Here is a 24,503-nt window from a genome sequence, read left to right as displayed (position 1 = left end):
CCATTGCAGTGGTTTGTAGGCTGGTGCAGTTATTCCCAGCCTCAAACCTTGCATAGAAGGTATTGAGATCATTTGCCAGTTGGATGTCACTGTTCAGTTTGAGGGAGGTGCCTTTGTAATCAGTCATCGTTCTGAGGCCCTGCCACATAGCTCTTGAGTCAGCCTGTTCATATTGAAGTTCAATTTGATCCCTGTAGCGCCTTTTTGCTTCTATTACTGTCCTCCTAACATTGTATCTCGCCACCTTGTGGTCATTCATGTTGCCTGTCACAAGCCTGGCGTTGTATGCTGAGGTGCGCGCCTTCAGAGCTTCGCGGACGGATTTGTCTACCCAGGGCTTTTGGTTTGGGTAAACTCTAATTGTGGTAGAGGGGATCGTTTCTTCTACCAAAGTACAAACAAAGTCCAGCACTGTTTCCGTGTAGTCATTAATATTATCTGTTTTATCGCGGAACACCCCCCAGTCTGTACATTCTAGTGCAGCTTGGAGCGTCTCCTCCGACGCCACTGTCCAGCGCTTCACCTCTCGCGATACTACAGGAATGCGCTTGAGACTTTGTTTATACTGCGGTACAAGAAAGATGGCGTCGTGATCCGACTTGCCGAAAGGACTGGCAGCATGCGATTTGTACCCACTCTTAAATTGCGAGTAGCAATGGTCTAAAATATTCCCACCTCTGGTAGAACAAGTCACATGCTGGTAGAAGTTTGGCAGCACTTTTCTCAGATTAGCGCTATTGAAATCACCCACAACCACAATAGCAGCGTCAACGTTAGCTGCGTGGAGCTTGTTTACCTCGTCGTAGAGCTTGGAGAGCGCGTCGCCTGCGTTTGCTTGTGGTGGAATATACACTCAAGATCAGAATGGCCGACGTGAATTCTCTCGGGAGAAAGAATGGCCGGCACTTGATGGATATATACTCCAGGTTTGGGAGCAGTGGTTTGAAAGCTCCTTCACGTTGCCTGGATCACACCAATTGTTGTTCAACATGAAAGCTATTCCACCTCCCCGCTTTTTACCGGAATATTTTGGATCCTTCGATGTCCCAGCTTTCATGTAGAGATGCGTACATCGGATTCTGTCATAGTGAGCCAAGAGTAGAAGCAGCACATCTGTGTCATGAGCTGACGCAACGATTGTTTCCACTGGAGCCTGGATGAGAAAATCAGACGTGTATCAGCTTCCTCATGGTCAGCACTCTTGAGAGGAGACTTCAAGATCTGGATCTGTTGACTCGACAGTTGTCGCTTCAGTAAACCTCCCCGATACTACAACTACAGGTTCATCATCCGGGCTGTGTTCCATCAGGTGGTTTGAGAGTAGTTGAGCGATATCCGATTTGTTGTCTTCAAGGGCCATGAAGCTCAACCAATCGGCAGGAAGTGGAACAGTTTTTGATTTCACGATGTACTGGTCTGTGGCACTGTTTGCGTTTCACCCTTGTGCCCGTTTTGATGGATTGGTCATGGTATCTGTCAAAGACGACATCTACCCTCTGGTATTTTGCTCCAATCTTCAACACTGTCAGTGAACTTGTTGGCATAGTCACCAAATGTTGTAGTGTCAGGTGGCTTTCCGAGTGCCATTACCAGAGCTTGGCCATCAATGACCAGGCAGCTGGGTCCCTGAAGGTTAAGATCTGCAGGGGTTTTAACTTGTTTAGTCAGTATATTTGCTAACACAAGACTTGGTGGAATGTAGACTTCCGTTAGTTGTGGCCAGAGATGGCGGGATGGGCATGAGCTCATGCTGGAGGATATTGTCAAGGTCTACCTTACGACCTGCTCTGTAAGCTGTGATGAGACTTTGTAGAATCTGCCTGTCCACTTTGATGGTGTTTTGCTTGTTCTTGGAAAGTTGCACAACTTCATACAAAGAGGCAAATGTCTTGGCTTTGTTCTTTCGAATGGGTGATTTCAGGTTCAGGTGCTGGTCACTATCTGGAGGTTCACACAAACGTTTGTCCACAAACATGTTCAATTGTGCCTGGCCAAGGTGTTCTGCGCCAAGTATGGATTCTTGAATCTCCGGTGTGACTACATCCTTGTTGATGTATGTAAGAAAACTTACAAAAGCACATTTAATTCAGGTTTGTACCTTGTGTAGTCACACTTAACTCATTAAGCCCCACCATTTATTTTTAGAAAATTCACTTAAAACAGCATGCTTATATATCCAGATGTATAAGAGCTACTTGCATAAACTTGGTACCTGAAGAAAGCTAAGACTTGGGGGATTCTAATGTTGGTGTCCAACACTGTACAGTTATTACCAAATTGCTGTAGTATTCCTGCAAACACTGAAGAAATGTATTTTTTTTATCCTTGCCTATACAAAGATTACAGTTAGACAGTCAAAAACACCCCGTTACTCATGGTTGCACCCCAGCTATATTCCTACTTTCTTCCTCCATAGGTGCAGATGTTCTGTGCAAAGTTTCATGTCAGTAGAATAAAACTGTGGGTTTAGCACCTGTTTTTGTGGAGAGAGGGCCTGGTGCTGGCGGCCATGTTGGATTTATCAATTTTGAGGCCTTAGACATTTTCGAGCTTGGTACACAGCATATTTGGATTCAGCACCCCTTAATACCCCTAGAAATTTTGTGTACCAAAAATAAACACGAAATGTACAAGCACATTTTCTGAAATTCTGCCTAGTCTAAATTGGCAAAATTTATGTTATGTTGCCATGTGCATTTTTTTATTGGCTGCATTGCGCACTGGCCGATCTTCCCATCACCCAAGAAGAGGGGATGAACAGGAAGCAGATTTCACCCCAAACAATGATTTATATATTACACGTTATTGTGCATTTTTAAACACAATTATAATTTTTTTATTATATTTTTAGCGATGGAAATGTACAGCAAAACACGTTCCACCAGGGAACGGTGCCCTAGCGCCATCTAGTGACCAGGAGCCACTGCCTAGGACCCACCAGGGATGGCAGGGGAAGCGTAGACGTGGCGTCCGTTGAGAGGCTGTGGAGGTCGATACACGTTGGTGATCTGGGTAATCGTTGAAAAGCGCTCAATCTAAGAGAAGGACAGAACAGTAGAATGTATTATGTTTATGTTACATCTATCTGGATCTAAGACACAAAGTAGAATGTATTATGCTACATCTTTCTCGATCTAAGACAGAACAGTAGTGTATTATGCTACATCTTTCTGGATCTAAGACACACCAGTAATTATGCTACATCTTTCTGGATCTAAGACACAACAGTAGAATGTACTGTATTATGCTACATCTTTCTGGATCTAAGACACAACAGTAGAATGTATTATGCTACATATTTCTGGATCTAAGACAGAACAGTAGTGTATTATGCTACATCTTTCTGGATCTAAGACACAACAGTAGTGTATTATGCTACATCTTTCTGGATCTAAGACACAACAGTAGAATGTATTATGCTACATCTTTCTGGATCTAAGACACAACAGTAGAGTATATGCTACATCTTTCTGGATCTAAAACAGAACAGTAGAGTGTAGCAGTAGTCAGGCGCCCCTCGGCTAATTGGAAACCTCATCCCCCCTTTGCACTAGTGCAAAAAAAAACTCCCAAGAATAAATAAACTAAAAGTAGAAAATTAAGTAGTGTCTGCAGTGTGGACTGGAGTAGATTCAGTCGTCCTCCGTCAGCTTGTACAGACAGGAGCTTGACCCCATTGACCTTGCATTCGTTTTTGGCTGGTACAGTGATGCGTTGCTCATGGGACAAGGTTGCACTCTGTGCAACCAAAGTTTGTGAGCAGAAGCGCATGGATGTGCACGCGCATGCACACAGGAATGCGCTGCACTCGACTGATGAGCCAACTCGCAATACCCACCTGGCTAGTTTGCATATCAATTGCGCCGGTCGCCTGGTGTTACATTCCATTCATAGAGGCAATTAGGCACCGTTTTTAGTCTGTCATTTATGCGCATGCGCGGGAGCGCGCCTAGGAGCGCACGTGCACGTGGCGTCATTAGCGTGCGTGCAACCAGTGTTGCTATGAGCATTGCAACACTGCTGGTACAGTAGGTCTAGGGTTCCAAAACAATTCTGAACTCTCCCTTTAAGGAGGAGGGTTAGACCAAGGTGAGATGAAACTGTTGTAAAATACTCCTTTTGTTTTTAGCAGGAGGGGGGGGGGGTACATGTACACAGGCACCTGTACGAGTCACACATGCGTACATGTAACCCCCCTCCGTTAGGAGAGTCAGGCGGGTGAGTTTCTGAGAAGAACAAAAGGAGTATTTCACAACTGTTGCATCTCACCTGGTGATCTGCAGTGGAGCAGACAGGCAGCAGTCAGGAGGGACGACACGCGACTGATGCGGCAGATTAGATGGCAGATTGCGTGCCAGTGTCATGTGCAGATGGAGCACATGGATACCAGATATTGTACTTCTCAGTACATGATCGTGCTGCTACAGTACATACGTCAGGGACCTTTGCACAGAGGCAGACGTGCCCGTTATGTCAGTTTGTGAACCCGAAACGACAACACTGGAAATGGCAATTGGCGCAAAGAATTGTGGGATTGAAACGATCCATCCGAGCAAAACCCTGGGCTCCATGCTTCAGATGTTGGTCTGCCGAGTTTCCCCCGCCAGCAGATCACAGGACAGGCCCGTTAGGTTAACCTGAGAGACCGGACACAACCAGAGAGACACGACCAGAGAGACCGGACACGACCAGAGAGACCGGACACGACCAGAGAGACCCGACACGACCAGAGAGACCCGACACGACCAGAGAGACCCGACACGACCAGAGAGACCCGACACGACCAGAGAGACCCGACACGACCCGAGAAGCTGGCGACATCTCACAGGACCAGAGAGAGACCGGACACGACTAGAGAAGCTGGAGACGACTAGAGAGACCGGACACAACCAGAGACCGGACACGACCAGAGACCGGACACGACCAGAGACCGGACACGACCAGAGACCGGACACGACCAGAGACCGGACACGACCAGAGACCGGACATGACCAGAGACCGGACACGACCAGAGAGACCAGACACGACTAGAGACCGGACACAACCAGAGAGACCCGACACGACCAGAGAGACCCGACACGACTAGAGAGACCCGACACGACCAGAGAGACCCGACACGACCAGAGAGACCCGACACGACCAGAGAGACCCGACACGACTAGAGAGACCCGACACGACCAGAGAGACCCGACACGACCAGAGAGACCCGACACGACCAGAGAGACCCGACACGACTAGAGAGACCCGACACGACTAGAGAGACCCGACACGACCAGAGAGACCGGACACGACCAGAGAGACCGGACACGACCAGAGAGACCGGACAGAGAGACCCGACACGACCAGAGAGACCCGACACGACCAGAGAGACCGGACACGACTAGAGAGACCCGACACGACCAGAGAGACCGGACACGACTAGAGACGGGACACGACTAGAGAGACCCGACACGACCAGAGAGACCGGACACAACCAGAGAGACCTGACACGACTAGAGAAGCTGGAGACATCTCACAGGACCAGAGAGAGACCGGACACGACTAGAGAAGCTGGCGACATCTCACAGGACCAGAGAGAGACCGGACACGACTAGAGAAGCTGGAGACATCTCACAGGACCAGAGAGAGACCGGACACGACTAGAGAAGCTGGAGACATCTCACAGGACCAGAGAGACCGGACACGACTAGAAGCTGGAGACATCTCACAGGACCAGAGAGAGACCGGACACGACTAGAGACCGGACACGACTAGAGACGGGACACGACTAGAGAGACCCGACACGACCAGAGAGACCGGACACAACCAGAGAGACCTGACACGACTAGAGAAGCTGGAGACATCTCACAGGACCAGAGAGAGACCGGACACGACTAGAGAAGCTGGCGACATCTCACAGGACCAGAGAGAGACCGGACACGACTAGAGAAGCTGGAGACATCTCACAGGACCAGAGAGAGACCGGACACGACTAGAGAAGCTGGAGACATCTCACAGGACCAGAGAGACCGGACACGACTAGAAGCTGGAGACATCTCACAGGACCAGAGAGAGACCGGACACGACTAGAAGCTGGAGACATCTCACAGGACCAGAGAGAGACCGGACACGACTAGAAGCTGGAGACATCTCACAGGACCAGAGAGAGACCGGACACGACTAGAGAAGCTGGAGACATCTCACAGGACCAGAGAGACCGGACACGACTAGAAGCTGGAGACATCTCACAGGACCAGAGAGACCGGACACGACTAGAAGCTGGAGACATCTCACAGGACCAGAGAGACCGGACACGACTAGAGAAGCTGGAGACATCTCACAGGACCAGAGAGAGACCGGACACGACTAGAGAAGCTGGCGACATCTCACAGGACCAGAGAGACCTGACACGACTAGAGAAGCTGGCGATATCTCACAGGACCAGAGAGACCGGACACGACTAGAGAAGCTGGCGATATCTCACAGGACCAGAGAGAGACCTGACACGACTAGAGAAGCTGGAGACATCTCACAGGACCAGAGAGACCGGACACGACTAGAGAAGCTGGCGACATCTCACAGGACCAGAGAGACCGGACACGACTAGAGAAGCTGGAGACATCTCACAGGACCAGAGAGACCGGACACGACTAGAGAAGCTGGAGACATCTCACAGGACCAGAGAGACCGGACACGACTAGAGAAGCTGGAGACATCTCACAGGACCAGAGAGAGACCGGACACGACTAGAGAAGCTGGAGACATCTCACAGGACCAGAGAGAGACCGGACACGACTAGAGAAGCTGGAGACATCTCACAGGACCAGAGAGACCGGACACGACTAGAGAAGCTGGAGACATCTCACAGGACCAGAGAGACACCCATGCTGCTCAGAAACCTCCACAGGTACAGTAGACTCCCTCGTCGTAGACTAAACCATGCCCCCCCCCCCCCCCCCCCCCCTCTTCTCCTGGAAGGCCAGCTCACCAGGCTCCTGCTGAGGTGGATGTGCTCCTGAAAGACCGTCCAGACCACCACCTGGTTGCAGGTGGGCGTCGTCAGGGAACCCTCATAGCGGTAGAACTTTGTGAGGTTCACGTCTCCGACCAGGTCACTGATGGAGACGCTGTCGTTGAATTCAACGTGGGAGCCTGATGAGAAATTTAACAAACAGCGATCCTTCCGGTTATCATTGTACAAGTACACACTGTATACATACAATGTACACACTGTCAATCAAATGTATTTGTATAACACATTTAGACATGACACTCGTCAACCAACGTGCTTCACAGTGAGTCGCATAGCTAAAAAAGAAAATAAAGTGCTCCTAAAGTATAAAATAAACAGCATAATATAAGCAACCAACGGACAGACAAAGAAACAGAACAACACGTCAACAAGCAAGGCAAGAGTCAGAGTGAGTCAGGGAAGGCCAGGGAGTATAGATAGGTTTTGAGTTTAGAATTAAAAGACTCAATGGAGGGGCAGATTTGATGGACATGGGGATGCTGTTCCAGAGGTCAGTGTCTGCGACCGCAAAATCATGCGCCCCCCCCCCCTAGACTTGGAAGTCTAGGGGGGCTGGACTAGGGCAGACGGGTTACCCAGGCTGTAGACACATTGTTATGAACAGGAACATCATCGATGGACTTGCACGCAGTTTGCCATTTTAATCAACACGTATAGCTCGACATTCTTGAGTAGATTATAGCAGAGCAACTGGAACAAAAGGACCAACCTTTAGCGGTGATGTTCATGATGTAGGAGGTGAACGTGTCCCATGCTGCTGATGGAGCTTCATCTGTGGCCTAAGGAGACAAGTGGTTGTTATACTGAGTCTTCATGATGTGGGAAACGCTGCCCCCTGTTGGTCGGGGGCGCAGCCGGCAGGTCTTTGGAAACACAGTATTGTGCATCAGGTCAACAATTTGATGAGACTTCCTTGAATCTGTGGAACACGTTTGTCAATTAGTTTATTTGCCAAAAGAAAGTTAAAATAAAATTGCAAATATTTAATTTCCAGCAACTCTTCCTGTGGAGTTCGAGGCGTCATCATCAGTCCTGGCTCCAAAAAAAGCACAGCTAGTAGATTCATTTAAAGCTTCTGTACATTTCCTACTAGTAACTTTTCAAAGCGTCCCTCAGTGGGAGTGAAGAAGACTCTGGTGAAGACATACGTCGATGATGAAGCCCAGGACGGCGATGCCTTCTGGGTCGGCCAGCGCCTGGTCCAAGGTCAGCCCCTTCTTCAGGCTCACCACGTGCATCTGGACCAGAACCAAGAGCAGAGAGGCAGCACACTTTTAGATGCAATACACATACTTTTAGATGCAACAATACACTATACTTTTAGATGCAACACACTTTACGATGCAACAACCAGGGGTGTAAAGTACTTGAGTAATTGGACTTCGTTACAATACTTTTGTAATACTTTTGGGATTTGTACTTTACTCAAGTATTATTAGGTTTGTATACTTGTACTTATACCTAATTACATTTCAGGAAAAAAAAACACACTTTTTACTCCTGACATTTAAAATGCAGACCTACAAAGTACAAATCTTGCAGGTCCAACAATTTGAATTAGTATATTTGTTTCTCTGGCCGAACTAACGTTAACGCTATTAATCCTGCAGCCGCACTTTGTTTAAAAACAGCCAATCAAATCCCCATCAATGGAAAATTAACCCGCCCATACCCATGCCGATTGGTCCTTGTGCAAGACTAGAAAGCAGGGATCTTTAATTAAACACCTGCTATCAAAAGAATAGACAGTCAGAGTGACAAGCTACAAAAGATGGCCACAAACGATAGTATGAGTGATGAAGAGGACGAAATGGAACATTTCATTGCCCCGGAATAAAAAAGGTTTTAACTTTTACTTTTTAGAACCTCTTCCACTGAAATGACATCTGGTCATAAATCAATATTTTTCAGACTGTTGTATAAAAGTAGCGATTTTTATTTCAAACGTATTAAAGTATAAACATCATAAACATGTCACAACAGCATGTAGAATGTATATTATCATCAATACGTTAGTTTAGCAATAGGTAAAAGTGTTAGATTTTACTTTTCGATTTGGTCAAGTCTATTTCGCGAGGGCGACCATTTTGGATATTTTGAACCATGGGAATTGTAGTTTTTTGCAGCCATTTTGTAGCAGACTTCCACAGGTCTGGTTCTGCGTTGGAATTTTGGAAAACACTTCCTGTAAGGTTCTATGGGGTTCAAGGTTCATAGTTCTGTATGAATTATTTCAATAACTTATTATTCGGGATAAAAAGCCACAAAATGTAACGTTTTTGACAAATATTGAAAGGCAGTTAAGTTTCTCTTCCCTAATGTTAACATGTAGGAACAATTAGATCTGAAATTAGGTTGCACTGTGGGAAAAAAGTACAGTAGATTTCATTATCTGTTCTTATGCACGCCTGGTGATACTAAATCCAAATTGAACTCGGGCATTTGAAAGATAATATATGTATATATATATATAAATGTGCGAATTGGCTATAATAAAGTAATTTATAAGCCTCCTATTCTATAATAATATTTCAAATTGCATTGGTCCGGATGGGAGAATTCAGTACTCTATCTACAGAACCTTCTGTTTAATGATCTTCCCTTTATTCATTTCCTTAGATTTTTTTGTACATGATCTCAAGAAGGTATTGAACGAGATCAGTGGCAGTTTTTAATGTTTGGTCATTATTAGCATGGTGTTATTCACTGTCAAAGATGCAAAGAAAAATCATAATTCATATTCTCCGTTGTTTCATCACAATTTAAGCAAGCCTAGTAATACACAATATTTCTGACACTGAATACATTCCCTGAGGTAGATAGATGTGCCTAGATACCAAGAATATGCAAATGGTCCTTGTAGAAGTGGAGCAACCTAGGTATATATTTTAGGCGGATTTTCAGAAAATATTCTACGGTGGAAGAGGTTTTTAAGTACATTTAAAAGTAGAAACTTTACTTTTACTAAAGTGTGTTTTTAGCCAGATACTCTGACTTTTACTTGAGTACGATTTTGAGACGGTACCCATACCTTCACTTAAGTATCATTTCTGGGTACTTTTTACACCCCTGCCAACAACACGCACTACATACTTTTAGATGCAATACACAAACCATTATTTTAGATGCAACAATACACGCTACTGTACATACTAGTTATTTCGATTTCAACAAAGCACCTTTAACCGGCCCACGTTTCCTCACCTCCATGGGGTAACCCTAACCATAACCCCCATGGGATAACCCTAACCCTCACCTCCATGGGATAACCCTAACCCTCACCTCCATGGGATAACCCTAACCCTCACCCCCATAGGGTAACCCTCACCCTAAACTCCATGGGATAACCCTAACCCTCACCTCCATGGGGTAACCCTCACCCTCCATGGGGTAACCCTAACACTCGCCTCCATGGGGTAACCCTAACCCTCACCTCCATGGGGTAACGGTAACCCTCACCTCCATGGGGTAACCCTCACCTCCATGGGGTAACCCTCACCTCCATGGGGTAACCCTCACCTCCATGGGGTAACCCTCACCTCCATGGGGTAACCCTCACCCTAACCCTCACCTCCATGGGGTACCGGTGTCCGTCAACCGTGTGCTCGGAGCCGGGGTGGTGCTCGCCAGTACTCCCCCAGTGGAAGTGGAACTGAATAGACGAGTAGGTTCCGTTCAGGCCCCCGCCACTCACCTCCACCTGGCCGTCCTCCAGGATGCACTTCACTGGGAGAGAGAGGGGGACAGAGGGAGACAGAGAGAGAGAGAGGGGGACATTAGACCTCCAGGATGGACTTCACTGAGACAGAGGGGGACAGGTGAAGGGGCTGGACAAGGTACCTGTAGGAAGGAATAGGGGCTGGACGAGGTACCTGTAGGAAGGAATAGGGGCTGGACGAGGTACCTGTAGGAAGGAATAGGGGCTGGATGCTGACCCTGGACCAGGTACCTGTATGGCCGTTGTTGGTGAGGTTCATGAAGGCGGTCCGGGAGGAGAAGTTGGCGATGGTGAAGGGGTCCCCGAGGCCGGGGTCAGTCTGGACGAGGCTCGTCTCGATGTCGATGGGGGACTGCCGCTGCCCGCCGCAGGACGCACCGTGGATGGAGCCCCAGTTTTGAGGAGTGTTGACTATAGGTAACGGTAACGTACAGTCAGTTAAACAGGGAGCCTAGTGTTGAGGAGTGTTGCCTAGGTAACGGTAACGTACAGTCAGTTAAACAGGGAGCCTAGTGTTGAGGAGTGTTGCCTAGGTAACGGTAACGTACAGTCAGTTAAACAGGGAGCCTAGTGTTGAGGAGTGTTGCCTAGGACCGTACAGTCAGTTAAACACAGTGTTGCCTAGGTAACGGTAACGTACAGTCAGTTAAACAGTGTTGAGGAGTGTTGCCTAGGTAACGGTAACGTACAGTCAGTTAAACACAGATGAAGTCTTTATTAAAGGGCCATTTCACCAACAAAAAAACTATGTGCACATCATCAATAGGGCAAACAGACAGTCGTATCCATTTAGTTAATTTCTCCTCAGATGTCATCCCGACTCACCACAGCCATGATAGCACCAGTCTCCTCCTGGAAGAAACATGACAGAGTATTACTACAGAGGGAGGAGCTACAGATTACTACTACAGAGGGAGGAGCTACAGAGTATTACTACAGAGGGAGGGGCTACAGAGTAGTACTACAGAGGGAGGAGCTACAGAGGGAGGAGCTACAGAGTATTACTACAGAGGGAGGAGCTACAGAGGGAGGAGCTACAGAGTATTACTACAGAGGGAGGGGCTACAGAGTATTACTACAGAGGGAGGAGCTACAGAGTATTACTACAGAGGGAGGGGCTACAGAGTATTACTTCAGAGGGAGGAGCTACAGGGGACATTCAGACTGATGGGCCAATCGGAACACGAACGAATGACAGTCCATTAAACCAAATAATGCATGACTCAGGTCACAGCAACACAACAGAATAATGACTCTGGTCACATGACCCAGGTCACAGCAACACAACAGAATTCGGATCACATGACTCGGGTCACAGCAACACAACAGAATAATGCATGAGGTCACAGCAACACAAAATAATAATGGACCTACCTCTTTACTGTATGAAGTACATTCTCAGGGGCTGATACAGAACCAAGCATCTCACTGTAATGTACATGTAGCTTATACGTGACAAATAAAAACAAACTTGAAAACTAATGGTAGGAGCATGGAGGTCACATGACTCACCCGATGCTTCAGCCAACGCCATCAAGCAGAGACACAGGAGCACAGTGGAAAGAGACATCTGAAGAAACGGATTATTAAAGTGGTGGAAAGAGACATCTGAAGAAACAGATTATTAAAGTGGTGGAGAGAGACATCTGAAGAAACGGGAGATTAAAGTGGTGGAAAGAGACATCTGAAGAAACAGGAGATTAAAGTGGTGGAAAGAGACATCTGAAGAAACAGATTATTAAAGTGGTGGAGAGAGACATCTGAAGAAACGGGAGATTAAAGTGGTGGAAAGAGACATCTGAAGAAACGGAAATCAGATTATTAAAGTTCATACAGAACAAGTCCAACGGAAATACGTTTATTATCCAGTGTAGCGGTAAAGTGCAACAGTAATTAAACTTGAGGCGTTTTAACATTAGCCGAAATGCTTGATTGTGATTGGTCAATAGCCCCGACAGAATTGAATGAGTGAATTGTTTTTCGATAACCACCGGTGATTATTGTTTTTCGCAGCTGGAGTAATCAAGCCCCACTGTTTCAGTGCAATCAGACACACCTGCCGGGCTGCCCGCGATAATAATAATCACTTTATTTGGGCTGACAGAGCCACAGAACAACTGCGTCTGCATTTGATCTAGTCTTGTCGATTTTGTCAAATGAATTAGGTATATTGTTAGTAAGTTAGCCATGTAATAAGCGGGATAATGTATAGCTATACTCTTGTCATCGCAAAATAATTGACCTTCACTGACGTTTAAAACACCTCGCAGAGGCGCCTCGGTATTTTAAACTCCGTTTCGGTCAATAATTTTTTGCGACAATGAAAAATTGTCCTTCCAACAACTAACAAATAATAATAAGGTTATGGGAGATTAATAATATAATAATGAGCAATAACATGTTCTGAGTCCAAAGTTGAAATAAGGAAATAGAAAATAGATTTAATTCCTCACATAGATCAATTGATAAGGAATGCACAGTTGAAGATCAGACCATGTAAACAAATGTCCGATCACCAAGTGAGGACGATCTCTCGTTCGGCAAGACCGTTAATACAAAATTAATATATACATATGACGTGAAAGGAACTGGAACATCACCCTGAGGATTGGCTGAAATGACTATTATGGCTGCCTTACAAGGAAAACAGAGCGGATCCCATAACAATGTCACTTATGGCCTTATAGCATAACTGGGTATAAAATGTATAAAGTATATGGGTAATCGTGCTAATCAGATGTACAGAGTTGTAGTATTAATATGTACAGTGATACAGGTATAAATACACTATGGTAGTAATTCATACTGGCCAGCAGTGTAACTAGTAAGAGTAGGTAAGGGATATGTACAGATATAGATATAGTAACTAGTAAAGAGTAGGTAAGGGATATGTACAGATATAGATATAGTAACTAGTAAGAGTAGGTAAGGGATATGTACAGATATAGATATAGTAACTAGTAAGAGTAGGTCAGGGATATGTACAGACAGGGCCGCCTCAGGGGGTGTGCGAGCAGTGCGGTCGCACAGGGCCTCGCGGGAAGGGGGCCTCGCAAAATAAAAAAGAAATGTTTCTCTTTTTTCTTTTTTTTCTTTTTTCTTTTTTCTTTTTCTTTTTTGCAAGGCCCCCCTTCCCGCGAGGCCCTTTTTCATCACAGACCTAAAATCTAGTTTAGCTTATATGCTTATATATTTCACATTAGACACGTTTGTAGAATGTGTCTGACTTGTTCCTGGGTCTGCAGATATACTCACTATTGGAGCTCAGCCTCTGGGGTTCTGCAGCAGACACACTATTGGTTTCAACGAAGGGAGTGGTTTTACTTACATCATGTGTAGTACACTACGCCGGTGTGAGTCAGCTGCGTTTGACTATTATGCTTAGTTATGCCAGCCAAGACGAAGAAAGAGGTCGGTCATTATCAGTCGGTCGGTCACCAAGGAACGTTGACGAAAGGCGGGACAAATGGCCGGAGCCTTGTCATGATGCAGTCGGGATATAGCCATGATGATGATGTCGGCTAGTAGCTAGCTTAGCTAAAGGCTATCTAGCGTTAGCTAACCTAGAGACATGCAGCCAAGATGAAGAGGATGGTCGTTTGGCAGATGAACTTAGTCAACTCCACGCGGTTGTCTCCATCCTCTTGGACGTTTGGTGAGTTTTTAACCTATTCTATTAACTCTATTCTATTCCCGCCGTGGACATCGCTCTCTCTCTCTCTCTCTCTGGAGCTAAACTGGCCGACTAGCTATTGTAGTACTACTAGTAGCTAACGGTGTGTGCCTGGTGTCAGCACCTGGCTGTATGTAGCCGCATAGCTTGCTTCTGCGTTAGCTCATGGTTAGCGATAGCCTGGTTGAGCTAACTGTTAGCCAGTTAGCTGTTTAGCTTCGTCGTTAACTGCCGGCTGCGCTCGGCTGGGAACGTTCGTTTGATGCTATCAGTTAGCCTTGAGTTAGCTGTTAGCTTGTGCTACGACCATTGACATTAGCCGTGAGAATAGCAGGGGGTTCTGGCACTCTGACTACGACATCATCTTTGACAGAAGATGTAGTCGGGCCTGCACCATGACAAGGCTCTGGCCATAGCTTATTTGTCCCGACAGCGAGAGGCCTTTCATCAACGTGGAGACCTGTGTTGCGGCCTTTCGCCCTGCGTTCCTTTTGTGCAGGTAAGATTAATGAAAATGTCATGACCTTACCCCACTCTTCCTTCCTTCCCCTCCCGAATGTTTTGTTAATAACGATGTTTTTTTCCAGGCAAAACATATGCTACTTCACAACATTTGGAGATACGACATGTGCTGTGTGTGAATGTCTTGGTCGTTTGTGTAGCTTGGGTAGCGTTGGGCCTGTAAGTGGCCTGGCCAAAGCTGTGTGTGGCCTGGTGTCACAGTACCTGGCTAGCCTATTTAGCTGATGTCGGCCATTGGCTCCTTGCTGCTTTGGTTTCTCTGGTATAGACCCTCTTCTCTTTGGATTTAAGTGTTGATCTTTGTCCTTTTTGATCTCATACATGCTCTCTAACACACACATGCTCTCTCTCTCTCTTTCTAACACACAGTCTGCCTATGGCGGCCTTTCTCGATGGCTAGGCTGTGCTCAAGGATCTTCAGTCAGTGCTCAGGTATTCTGCCACTGTGTACCCTCTGTTTAGGGCCAAATAGCATTTCAATTTCTTTCCAATGTGTCTCTCTCTCTCGGATTTAAGTGTTGATCTTTGTCCTTTTGGATCTCTCATACATGCTCCCTCTCCAACACACATGACAAACACACATGTTCTCTCTCTCTCTCTCTCTCTAACACACACACAGTCTGCCTATGGCGGCCTTTCTCGATGGCTAGGCTGTGCTCGCTGAGTCTGTACCTAGTCAAGGATCTTCAGTCACAGTGCTCAGGTATTCTGCCACTGTGTACTCTGTTTAGGGCCAAATAGCATTTCAATTTCTTTCCAATGTGTCTCTCTCTCTCTCTCTCTGTACACTGTATATTGACTGTAGAACGGGAGCTCTCTCTCGCTCTCTTTTGCTACATGTTGACTGCATCATGCCCCGCCTCGGGCAGCGCTATTATTTAAGAATATGTTCACTGTATAAAAAAAAAAAAATTATATATATATATATATTTTTTTTTTAACCTTTTGGGGGGGGGCCTGTGCGTTAAATCTCGCACAGGGCCTCGCATTTCTCCCAGGCGGCCCTGTGTACAGATATAGATATAGTAACTAGTAAGCAGGGCCGCCGCAAGGGGCGTGCGAGAGGTGCGGTCGCACAGGGCCTCGCGGAAAAGAAAATTATTTTTTTTATTTTTATAATATATAAAAATACAAATAAATAGAATGTTAACAATCACTTTCCATCACAGACCTAAAATCTAGTTTGGCTTTATGCTTATATATTTCACATTAGACTCGTTTGTAGAATAGTAATATTCATATAAACTGCCTCACTATGCCTGCGACAGCGTGACTGCGTCTTGGGATTCGGAAAAGTGCATTACCTACCAGATCCTGGTAGTGGCGCTGTCTCGATAATGCAGTTTTCCCTGTTGCAGACCGGATGTAACTTTTTTTCCATTCTGCCTGGGCTACTTTTTCTGTTAGCCTGAAGCTATGGAGTCACCAGATCGCATGGAATACTTATTGCGATGCTGAATTCAGTATGCAGTAAAGGAATATAGCATCAGCCAATGGACTTATCGATCTACCAGATGGCGATCAATAACTGGGAAATCCTTTTTTGGAATCCAACCGGCCACAGGTAAGAGCGATTTGACGTAGCCTCATAGCCAAGCCTCTGGTCAGTGTATGATGCTGCAATAACGAATGCCGTTATTGGTAATCAATAATCAGAAACGACTTCCCCCCCGCCCCCCCCCTTTCATGCATCCATGGTGGAACATGATATCGATAATGTGCATTTTATTTTTAACTCTAGCTTGTGTATGGCCGAAACGCCAATCGATTTAACGTTATTAGCTTAGCACCCTGTAACTAGCTTTGCAGGAATTAGCCTAGACCATTCTGGTATAACGTTCATATTCACAACGCTAAAAAATGAGAACGTATTGATGAAAAAAAAATTCTTTATGGCATATTGAAGGGAAGGTTTATACTGTCAATTGACAATGACAATGGACATAGCAATAATATAAAATATAGATTTAGCTCTACAAACAACCTCACGCACAGTTAAACCTTGTTATGAGAAGCTGGCCTTATAGAGTGAGCTTAGACGGATCCCAGTGGCCACGAAAGTGGCAAAAATAAGTATTAATTAATTAATAATTTTAATAAAAAGCATTTCGGACAGGGCCTCGCATTTAAATGTCGCACAGGGCCTCGCATTTCTCCCAGACGGTACTGCTAGTAAGTTATAGTAACTAGTAAGAGTAGGTAAGGGATATGTACAGAGATATATAGTAACTAGTAAGAGTAGGTAAGGGATATGTACAGATATAGATATAGTAACTAGCAAGCGTAAGTAAGGGATATGTACAGATATAGATATAGTAACTAGTAAGAGTAGGTAAGGGATATGTACAGATATAGATATAGTAACTAGTAAGAGTATGTAAGGGATATGTACAGATATAGATATAGTAACTAGTAAGCATAAGGGATATGTACAGATATAGTAACTAGTAAGAGTAGGTAAGGGATATGTACAGATATAGATATAGTAACTAGTAAGAGTAGGTCAGGGATATGTACAGATATAGATATAGATAGAGGCAGGGGAACTATGTGAGAATGCTGTCATCGACTACAGCTCAGCATTCAACACCATAGTCCCCTCCAAACTCATAGCCAAGCTCAGGGACCTGGGCTTGAACTATGACCTCTGCCAGTGGGTCTTGGACTTCCTGACGGGCAGACCCCAGGTGGTAAGAGCAGGCAACTGCACCTCCTCATCCATCACGCTCAACATAGGGGCCCCCCAGGGCTGTGTTCTGAGCCCCCTCCTCTACTCCCTGTACACGCATGACTGCGTAGCACAGCGGAACAACAACACCATCAAATTTGCTGATGACACAGTAGTGGTGGGCCTGATCTCTGCCAACGACGAAAGGGCCTACCTGGAAGAGGTAGAGAACCTGTCACAGTGGTGTCAGGAGAACTGCCTCTCCCTGAACGTCAGCAAAACAAAAGAGATGATTGTGGACTTCAGGAGGTCGGGGGTCAAGGACTACAGCCCCCTCAGCATCGACGGGGCACCGGTTGAGAGAGTGAACAGTTTCAAGTACCTCGGAGCCCACATATCCGAGGATTTGACATGGACCACACACATTGACAGTGTTGTGAAGAAGGCACGACAACGCCTCTACTTCCTCAGGCGCCTAAGGAAGTTCCAAGTCAATCAGAAGATCCTTAGGAACTTCTACTCATGTACAATAGAGAGCATCCTGACTGGCAACATCACCTCCTGGTTTGGGAATAGCACTGCACAAGACCGTAGCAGACTACAAAGAGTGACACGTTCAGCCGAACGCACAATTGGAGGGGGGCTTCCCACCCTCCAGAACATTTACAACAAGCGGTGCAAGGGGAAGGCTAAGAGAATTATTAAGGACTCGAGCCACCCGAACTGCCTCTTTGAACTGCTGCGGTCAGGCAAGCGATACCGGAGTCTTAAGGCGAGCACAGAAAGACTCAGAAGAAGCTTCTATCCCCAGGCCATCAGGCTGCTAAACGAACAATAAACACTATGCAACAACCATCAAATGCACACAGCACACACACCCACACACTCACTTAAACAAACAACACACTGCAGTACCCACTCTCCACACTTTAGATCACACAAACACACTTTATATTTATTGATAAAGGATTTGCACTACAACTCGTACACCTACTGTAAATTGTACCTAAATTGCACCTCATCCTATTTCTGCCTTGCACTATATAGTATTGTATATTAGTACACTACACAGTATTGTATATTATATGGTAACTCAGTTACGTCTACTCTGCATCGAACATTGTACATATGTCTATACTGAACACTGTGACCTCATTTTTTTACTTCTAATTTACATGCTATACTATGTTATTTTATTTCATACTTATCTTGTCTTGCACAGTCTCTGGAGCGTAACAGTAAGAAGCATTTTGTATAAAAGTATTCTGTACTTCTGTATGACAACTATTAAAGAAACTTGAAACTTGATATAGTAACTAGTAAGCGTAAGGGATATGTACAGATATAGATATAGTAACTAGTAAGAGTAGGTAAGGGATATGTACAGATATAGATATAGTAACTAGTAAGAGTAGGTAAGGGATATGTACAGATATAGATATAGTAACTAGTAAGAGTAGGTAAGGGATATGTACAGATGGATATAGTAACTAGTAAGAGTAGGTAAGGGATATGTACAGATATAGATATAGTAACTAGTAAGAGTAGGTCAAGGATATGTACAGCTATAGATATAGTAACTAGTAAGAGTAGGTAAGGGATATGTACAGATATAGATATAGTAACTAGCAAGCGTAAGTAAGGGATATGTACATATATAGATATAGTAACTAGTAAGAGTAGGTAAGGGATATGTACAGATATAGATATAGTAACTAGTAAGAGTAGGTAAGGGATATGTACAGTCCAGATATAGATATAGTAACTAGTAAGCGTAGGTAAGGGATATGTACAGATATAGTAACTAGTAAGCGTAGGTATGGGATATGTACAGATATAGTAACTAGTAAGCGTAAGGGATATGTACAGATATAGATATAGTAACTAGTAAGAGTAGGTAAGGGATATGTACAGATATAGATATAGTAACTAGTAAGAGTAGGTGAGGGATATGTACAGATATAGATATAGTAACTAGTAAGAGTATAGGTAAGGGATATGTATAGATATAGTAACTAGTAAGAGTAGGTAAGGGATATGTACAGATATAGATATAGTAACTAGTAAGAGTAGGTAAGGGATATGTACAGATAGATATAGTAACTAGTAAGAGTAGGTAAGGGATATGTATAGATATAGTAACTAGTAAGAGTAGGTCAAGGATATGTACAGCTATAGATATAGTAACTAGTAAGAGTATAGTAAGGGATATGTACAGATATAGATATAGTAACTAGTACGAGTAGGTGAGGGATATGTACAGATATAGATATAGTAACTAGTAGGAGTAGGTAAGGGATATGTACAGATATAGATATAGTAACTAGTAAGAGTAGGTAAGGGTTATGTACAGATATAGTAACTAGTAAGCGTAGGTAAGGGATATGTACAGATATAGATATAGTAACTAGTAAGAGTATAGTCAAGGATATGTACAGCTATAGATATAGTAACTAGTAAGAGTAGGTAAGGGATATGTACAGATATAGTAACTAGTAAGAGTAGGTAAGGGATATGTACAGATATAGATATAGTAACTAGTAAGCGTAGGTAAGGGATATGTACAGATATAGATATAGTAACTAGTAAGAGTAGGTAAGGGATATGTACATAAATAGATATAGTAACTAGTAAGAGTAGGTGAGGGATATGTACAGATATAGTTATAGTAACTAGTAAGAGTAGGTAAGGGATATGTATAGAATCTATAGGTATAAAGACAAAGTTCAAAGTCAAAGTTACGTGTCATTTTTCCATTGACATGGAGCACGAGATACAGTACTCGGGTATCAGTTACAGCCATTTGATGCTAGATATACTGTACTAAATAAATAAAATACTGATCCTCATGACAGACATACAAACTGATTCAATAAAACTCCAGTAGACACTATGGTAGTAAGTCATACTGACCAGCAGCGTAACTATAGTAGATTGTATTGATTTGCATTAACATGTCGGGAACATCAGTGTGTTTTCAGAGTCTTACCTTCTTCACCAAGTCCGACTTCAACGCCTACTGGAAGAAACCGGGACAGAAAACAATCAGAAAGAGCTCACATTCTAAAGAAATAAGACAAAGAGCCAGTAAATGGTGTCCAAGTAAATAAAGTGCCCAATTGTGATTAAGGTCCAACAGGAGGACGATGATATAGAGAGGGACGGGCGGGGGACAGGCATATTGTGTATACAGTGCAGCGTTCAATTATGGTGGAAAAAGTAGTTCCTTCACGTAGAAGTAGAAATACAGAGATGAAAGTAAAAGTACTCAAATCAAAATCATTTTCTTCAAAGTAACTAGCAACCGATGGGTTCAGATGAATCTAGTGGAGTAAAAAGTAAAACATTCCCTTTGAAATGTAGGAGTAAAAGTATAAAGTGTTATGAAAATACTCAAATATCGAAGTACAATTCTAACTTGTACTCTGATTAAAGATATGTTAACAGGTAGGTCTGACCAGAGGTCTGAGTCCCACGCCTTGTGATCAAAATACTGGTACCAGTATGTAGACAGTAATAACAGCAGGGTTGCATGACGCTCTATGGATCAGTCAAGTGTTCCTGTATTAATCCCCAGGGATTAAAGCCATAGCAGCATTGGGGGGGGGGGGGGGGGGGTACAGCGAGGTAGTAATGATGGAACAAAGTGCAAGTAGTAATGATAGTGATAACAGTAGTGAGTAGTAATACATGGTATACATGGTCCAAACCAAAGAGTCAGACAGTCCTAACAGTGTTTATTATCAAGAGTCAGATAGTCCTAACAGTGTTTATTATTAATATTTATGAATCATAAATCTACTATAGAGCACCTTAACATCTACTGTAGTGACCCCAGTCGACCTGCGAGTGACCCCAGTCGGCCTGCGAGTGACCCCAGTAGCGGAACAAAGTGCAGAACCTTTCGGTCCAATAACTGGTGACAACAAATATATATGAATAAATAAAACACCTAAACAAACCCTGCCATTAGACAAAGCCATTAGACTGTATACTGTACATAGAGACTTCACCAGCAGGTTTCTGGCTGAAGTGTTCATGGTCATGCCATGTTTACACACAAACCACTCCTCTCACCAACACCTGTTCTTCACCCTCCTCTTCATGCCCCTCAGTCGCTCCCGACTCAAAGACACCTCGTCTGTTCATCCTGCTCCTGAAGACACCTCGTCTGTGTTTATCCCTCGAGAGAAAACAGTGACCCGTTTTCCAAAACAAAGAAGCGGGCAGAGGGAGGACCGAGTCGACAGCACCAGTGACTCGTCACAGGGAAACGGTTCAAACAAGATGCATTCAACAACAACCAAGCCCCTCCCATTACAACCAAGCCCCTCCCATTATAGCCAAGCTCCTCACTTTACAACCAAGCCAACAAAGCCCCTCACATTACAACCAAGCCAACCAAGCTCCTCCCATTACAACCAAGCCAACCAAGCCCCTCCCATTACAACCAAGCCAACCAAGTTCCTCCCATTACAACCAAGCCCCTCCCATTACAACCAAGCCCCTCCCATCACATTATAACCAAGCCCCTCACAACCAAGCCAACAAAGCCCCTCCCATTACAACCAAGCCCCTCCCATTACAACCAAGCCCCTCCCATTACAACCAAGCCCCTCCCATTACAACCAAGCCCCTCCCATTACAACCCAGCCCCTCCCATTACAACCCAGCCCCTCCCATTACAACCAAGCCAACAAAGCCCCTCCCATTACAACCAAGCCCCTCCCATTACAACCAAGCCCCTCACATTACAACCAAGCCCCTCACATTACAACCAAGCCCCTCACATTACAACAAAGCCCCTCACATTACAACAAAGCCCCTCACATTACAACAAAGCCAACCAAGCTCCTCACATTACAACACATTTTTTTCCAAAAGTTTTTGCAGTGAAAGCTTGGGGCGTAGAAGCATCATGGTCTGACACAAATGAGTGTGTACTGTATATATATATATGTACAGGTGATTCAACTGGGTATAACATATATAAATTAGTACTACTGAGTAATAGTGCTAATCAGATGCATGTACAGAGTTGTAGTATTAATATGTACAGTGATACAGGTATAAAGACACTATGGTAGTAAGTCGTACTGGCCAGCAGTGTAACTAGTAGAGTAGGTCAGCGATATGTACAGATATAGTAACTAGTAAGAGTAGGTAAGGGATATGTACAGATATAGTAACTAGTAAGAGTAGGTAAGGGATATGTACAGATATAGATATAGTAACTAGTAAGAGTAGGTAAGGGATATGTACAGATATAGATATAGTAACTAGTAAGAGTAGGTCAAGGATATGTACAGATATGCAACAAGGATTATATGTAGGCATGTACATTAATTAATACCTACATTAACGCCCATCAAGTCTAGTAATTGACCTAAACTTGACTAAAAGCCAATTTAAAATATTGAAGCCAGCGTTGTATAATATAATTTGTAAGAATGCATACTTTTTTTTTGTATCGTCTTGGTGTCTAATATATATATGAGATTTTATATAAATGTATATTAAAATGCGTTTCATTTTTACAACATATGTTGAATGTCGAGTTGTTTTTTTGTGGAGGAGATATTCAGTTTTGCAGGATTGTTGGAGAAAGCATGGCACTTGAGACAAAACACACTATGAATTCCTCTCGTTTCTTCATTTACATACATTGCTTACAGCTTGTTATATTACGTTTTATTGTGTTTTCTTTTGGCCATCTTGGTCTATATAACTTATTGTCAATGTCAAGTATACTATTATATACTTATTGTTTATGCGTCTTCTTGTAAGCCCATATGGGCTGGGCATACACCTGTATGTAAAACGCAAATTAAAAACATCAAATCAAATCATATAGATGACACTTGTGATCGACAGATATCACAGTTGCATATTTCCGATCATGTTAAACTGGAGCAGTTCAGCCTCTGGCATTAGAAGCCATGATATCCTCAGTCTCTGCTTCACATGAAAACTACACTGCGCTCTAGTCTCACAACGTAGGCCTTTGGATAAAATATCACAGTATCTACCTCAGCAGCCTCCCTCCGTTATGATTGATCAGTATCGATGGTGATCCGTAGCCTCCCTCTGTTATGATTGATCAGTATCGATGGTGATCCGTAGCCTCCCTCTGTTAGGATTGATCAGTATCGATCCGTGGCTTGGTTCAGCTGTGAAAAGCAGGCAGACAGAACAGAGAGACGGAGGCAGAGCGAGGTTGTTCCCAGTCTGCTTGAGGACAAGATACATTTTGAAAGCACAGACACAACATATAGGTCACAGAGGAAACCGATACGACGTGACTTATGGGGAATAATAGAGAAAACAGTCTCCCGCCTTCTAGCTGTTGGGACCACAAAGGCCTCCCAACCCTTGCAGGCAAACCCACGCCCCAACAAGGTGTGCTGCGTACAAACCACCCCCTGCTCTAACATGCTACAAACCACCCCCTGCCCCGACAACATGCTACAAACCACCCCCTGGTCTGACAACATGCTACAAACCACCCCCTGCTCTAACATGCTACAAACCACCCCCTGCCCCGACAACATGCTACAAACCACCCCCTGCTCTAACATGCTACAAACCACCCCCTGCCCCGACAACATGCTACAAACCACCCCCTGGTCTGACAACATGCTACAAACCACCCCCTGGTCTGACAACATGCTGCCTACAAACCACCCCCTGGTCTGAAAACATGCTGCCTACAAACCACCCCCTGGTCTGAAAACATGCTGCCTACAAACCACCCCCTGGTCTGAAAACATGCTACAAACCACCCCCTGGTCTGACAACATGCTGCCTACAAACCACCCCCTGGTCTGACAACATGCCGCCTACAAATCACCCCCTGGTCTGACAACATGCTGCCTACAAACCACCCCCTGGTCTGACAACATGCTACAAA

At 44.5% G+C, this 24,503-nt stretch overlaps 1 protein-coding gene across 1 annotated transcript in view; it reads right to left on the bottom strand.

The window, feature by feature from the left end:
* The window catches only part of LOC311236060 (uncharacterized protein), a 46,242-nt gene extending 25,505 nt beyond the window's left edge, over window positions 1-20,737 (bottom strand). The window contains exons 1-9 of the mRNA XM_084323650.1: window positions 20,583-20,737; window positions 12,243-12,300; window positions 11,556-11,582; window positions 10,962-11,141; window positions 10,584-10,738; window positions 8,161-8,250; window positions 7,722-7,791; window positions 6,968-7,131; window positions 2,939-3,035 (exon numbers count right to left, since the gene is read on the bottom strand). Of these exons, the coding sequence (XP_084179776.1) occupies window positions 2,939-3,035; window positions 6,968-7,131; window positions 7,722-7,791; window positions 8,161-8,250; window positions 10,584-10,738; window positions 10,962-11,141; window positions 11,556-11,582; window positions 12,243-12,300 (841 nt within the window). The 5' untranslated portion in view covers window positions 20,583-20,737. The remainder of the gene's footprint in view (window positions 1-2,938; window positions 3,036-6,967; window positions 7,132-7,721; window positions 7,792-8,160; window positions 8,251-10,583; window positions 10,739-10,961; window positions 11,142-11,555; window positions 11,583-12,242; window positions 12,301-20,582) is intronic.
* Window positions 20,738-24,503: the final 3,766 nt, after the last annotated feature.

This window comes from Notolepis coatsorum (assembly GCF_963971535.1).
Source record: "Notolepis coatsorum genome assembly, chromosome: 10".
NCBI classification, from domain to species: domain Eukaryota; kingdom Metazoa; phylum Chordata; class Actinopteri; order Aulopiformes; family Paralepididae; genus Notolepis; species Notolepis coatsorum.
The sequence above is the reverse complement of the archived record's forward strand: the minus strand, read 5'-3'. Positions and strand labels throughout refer to the sequence as shown.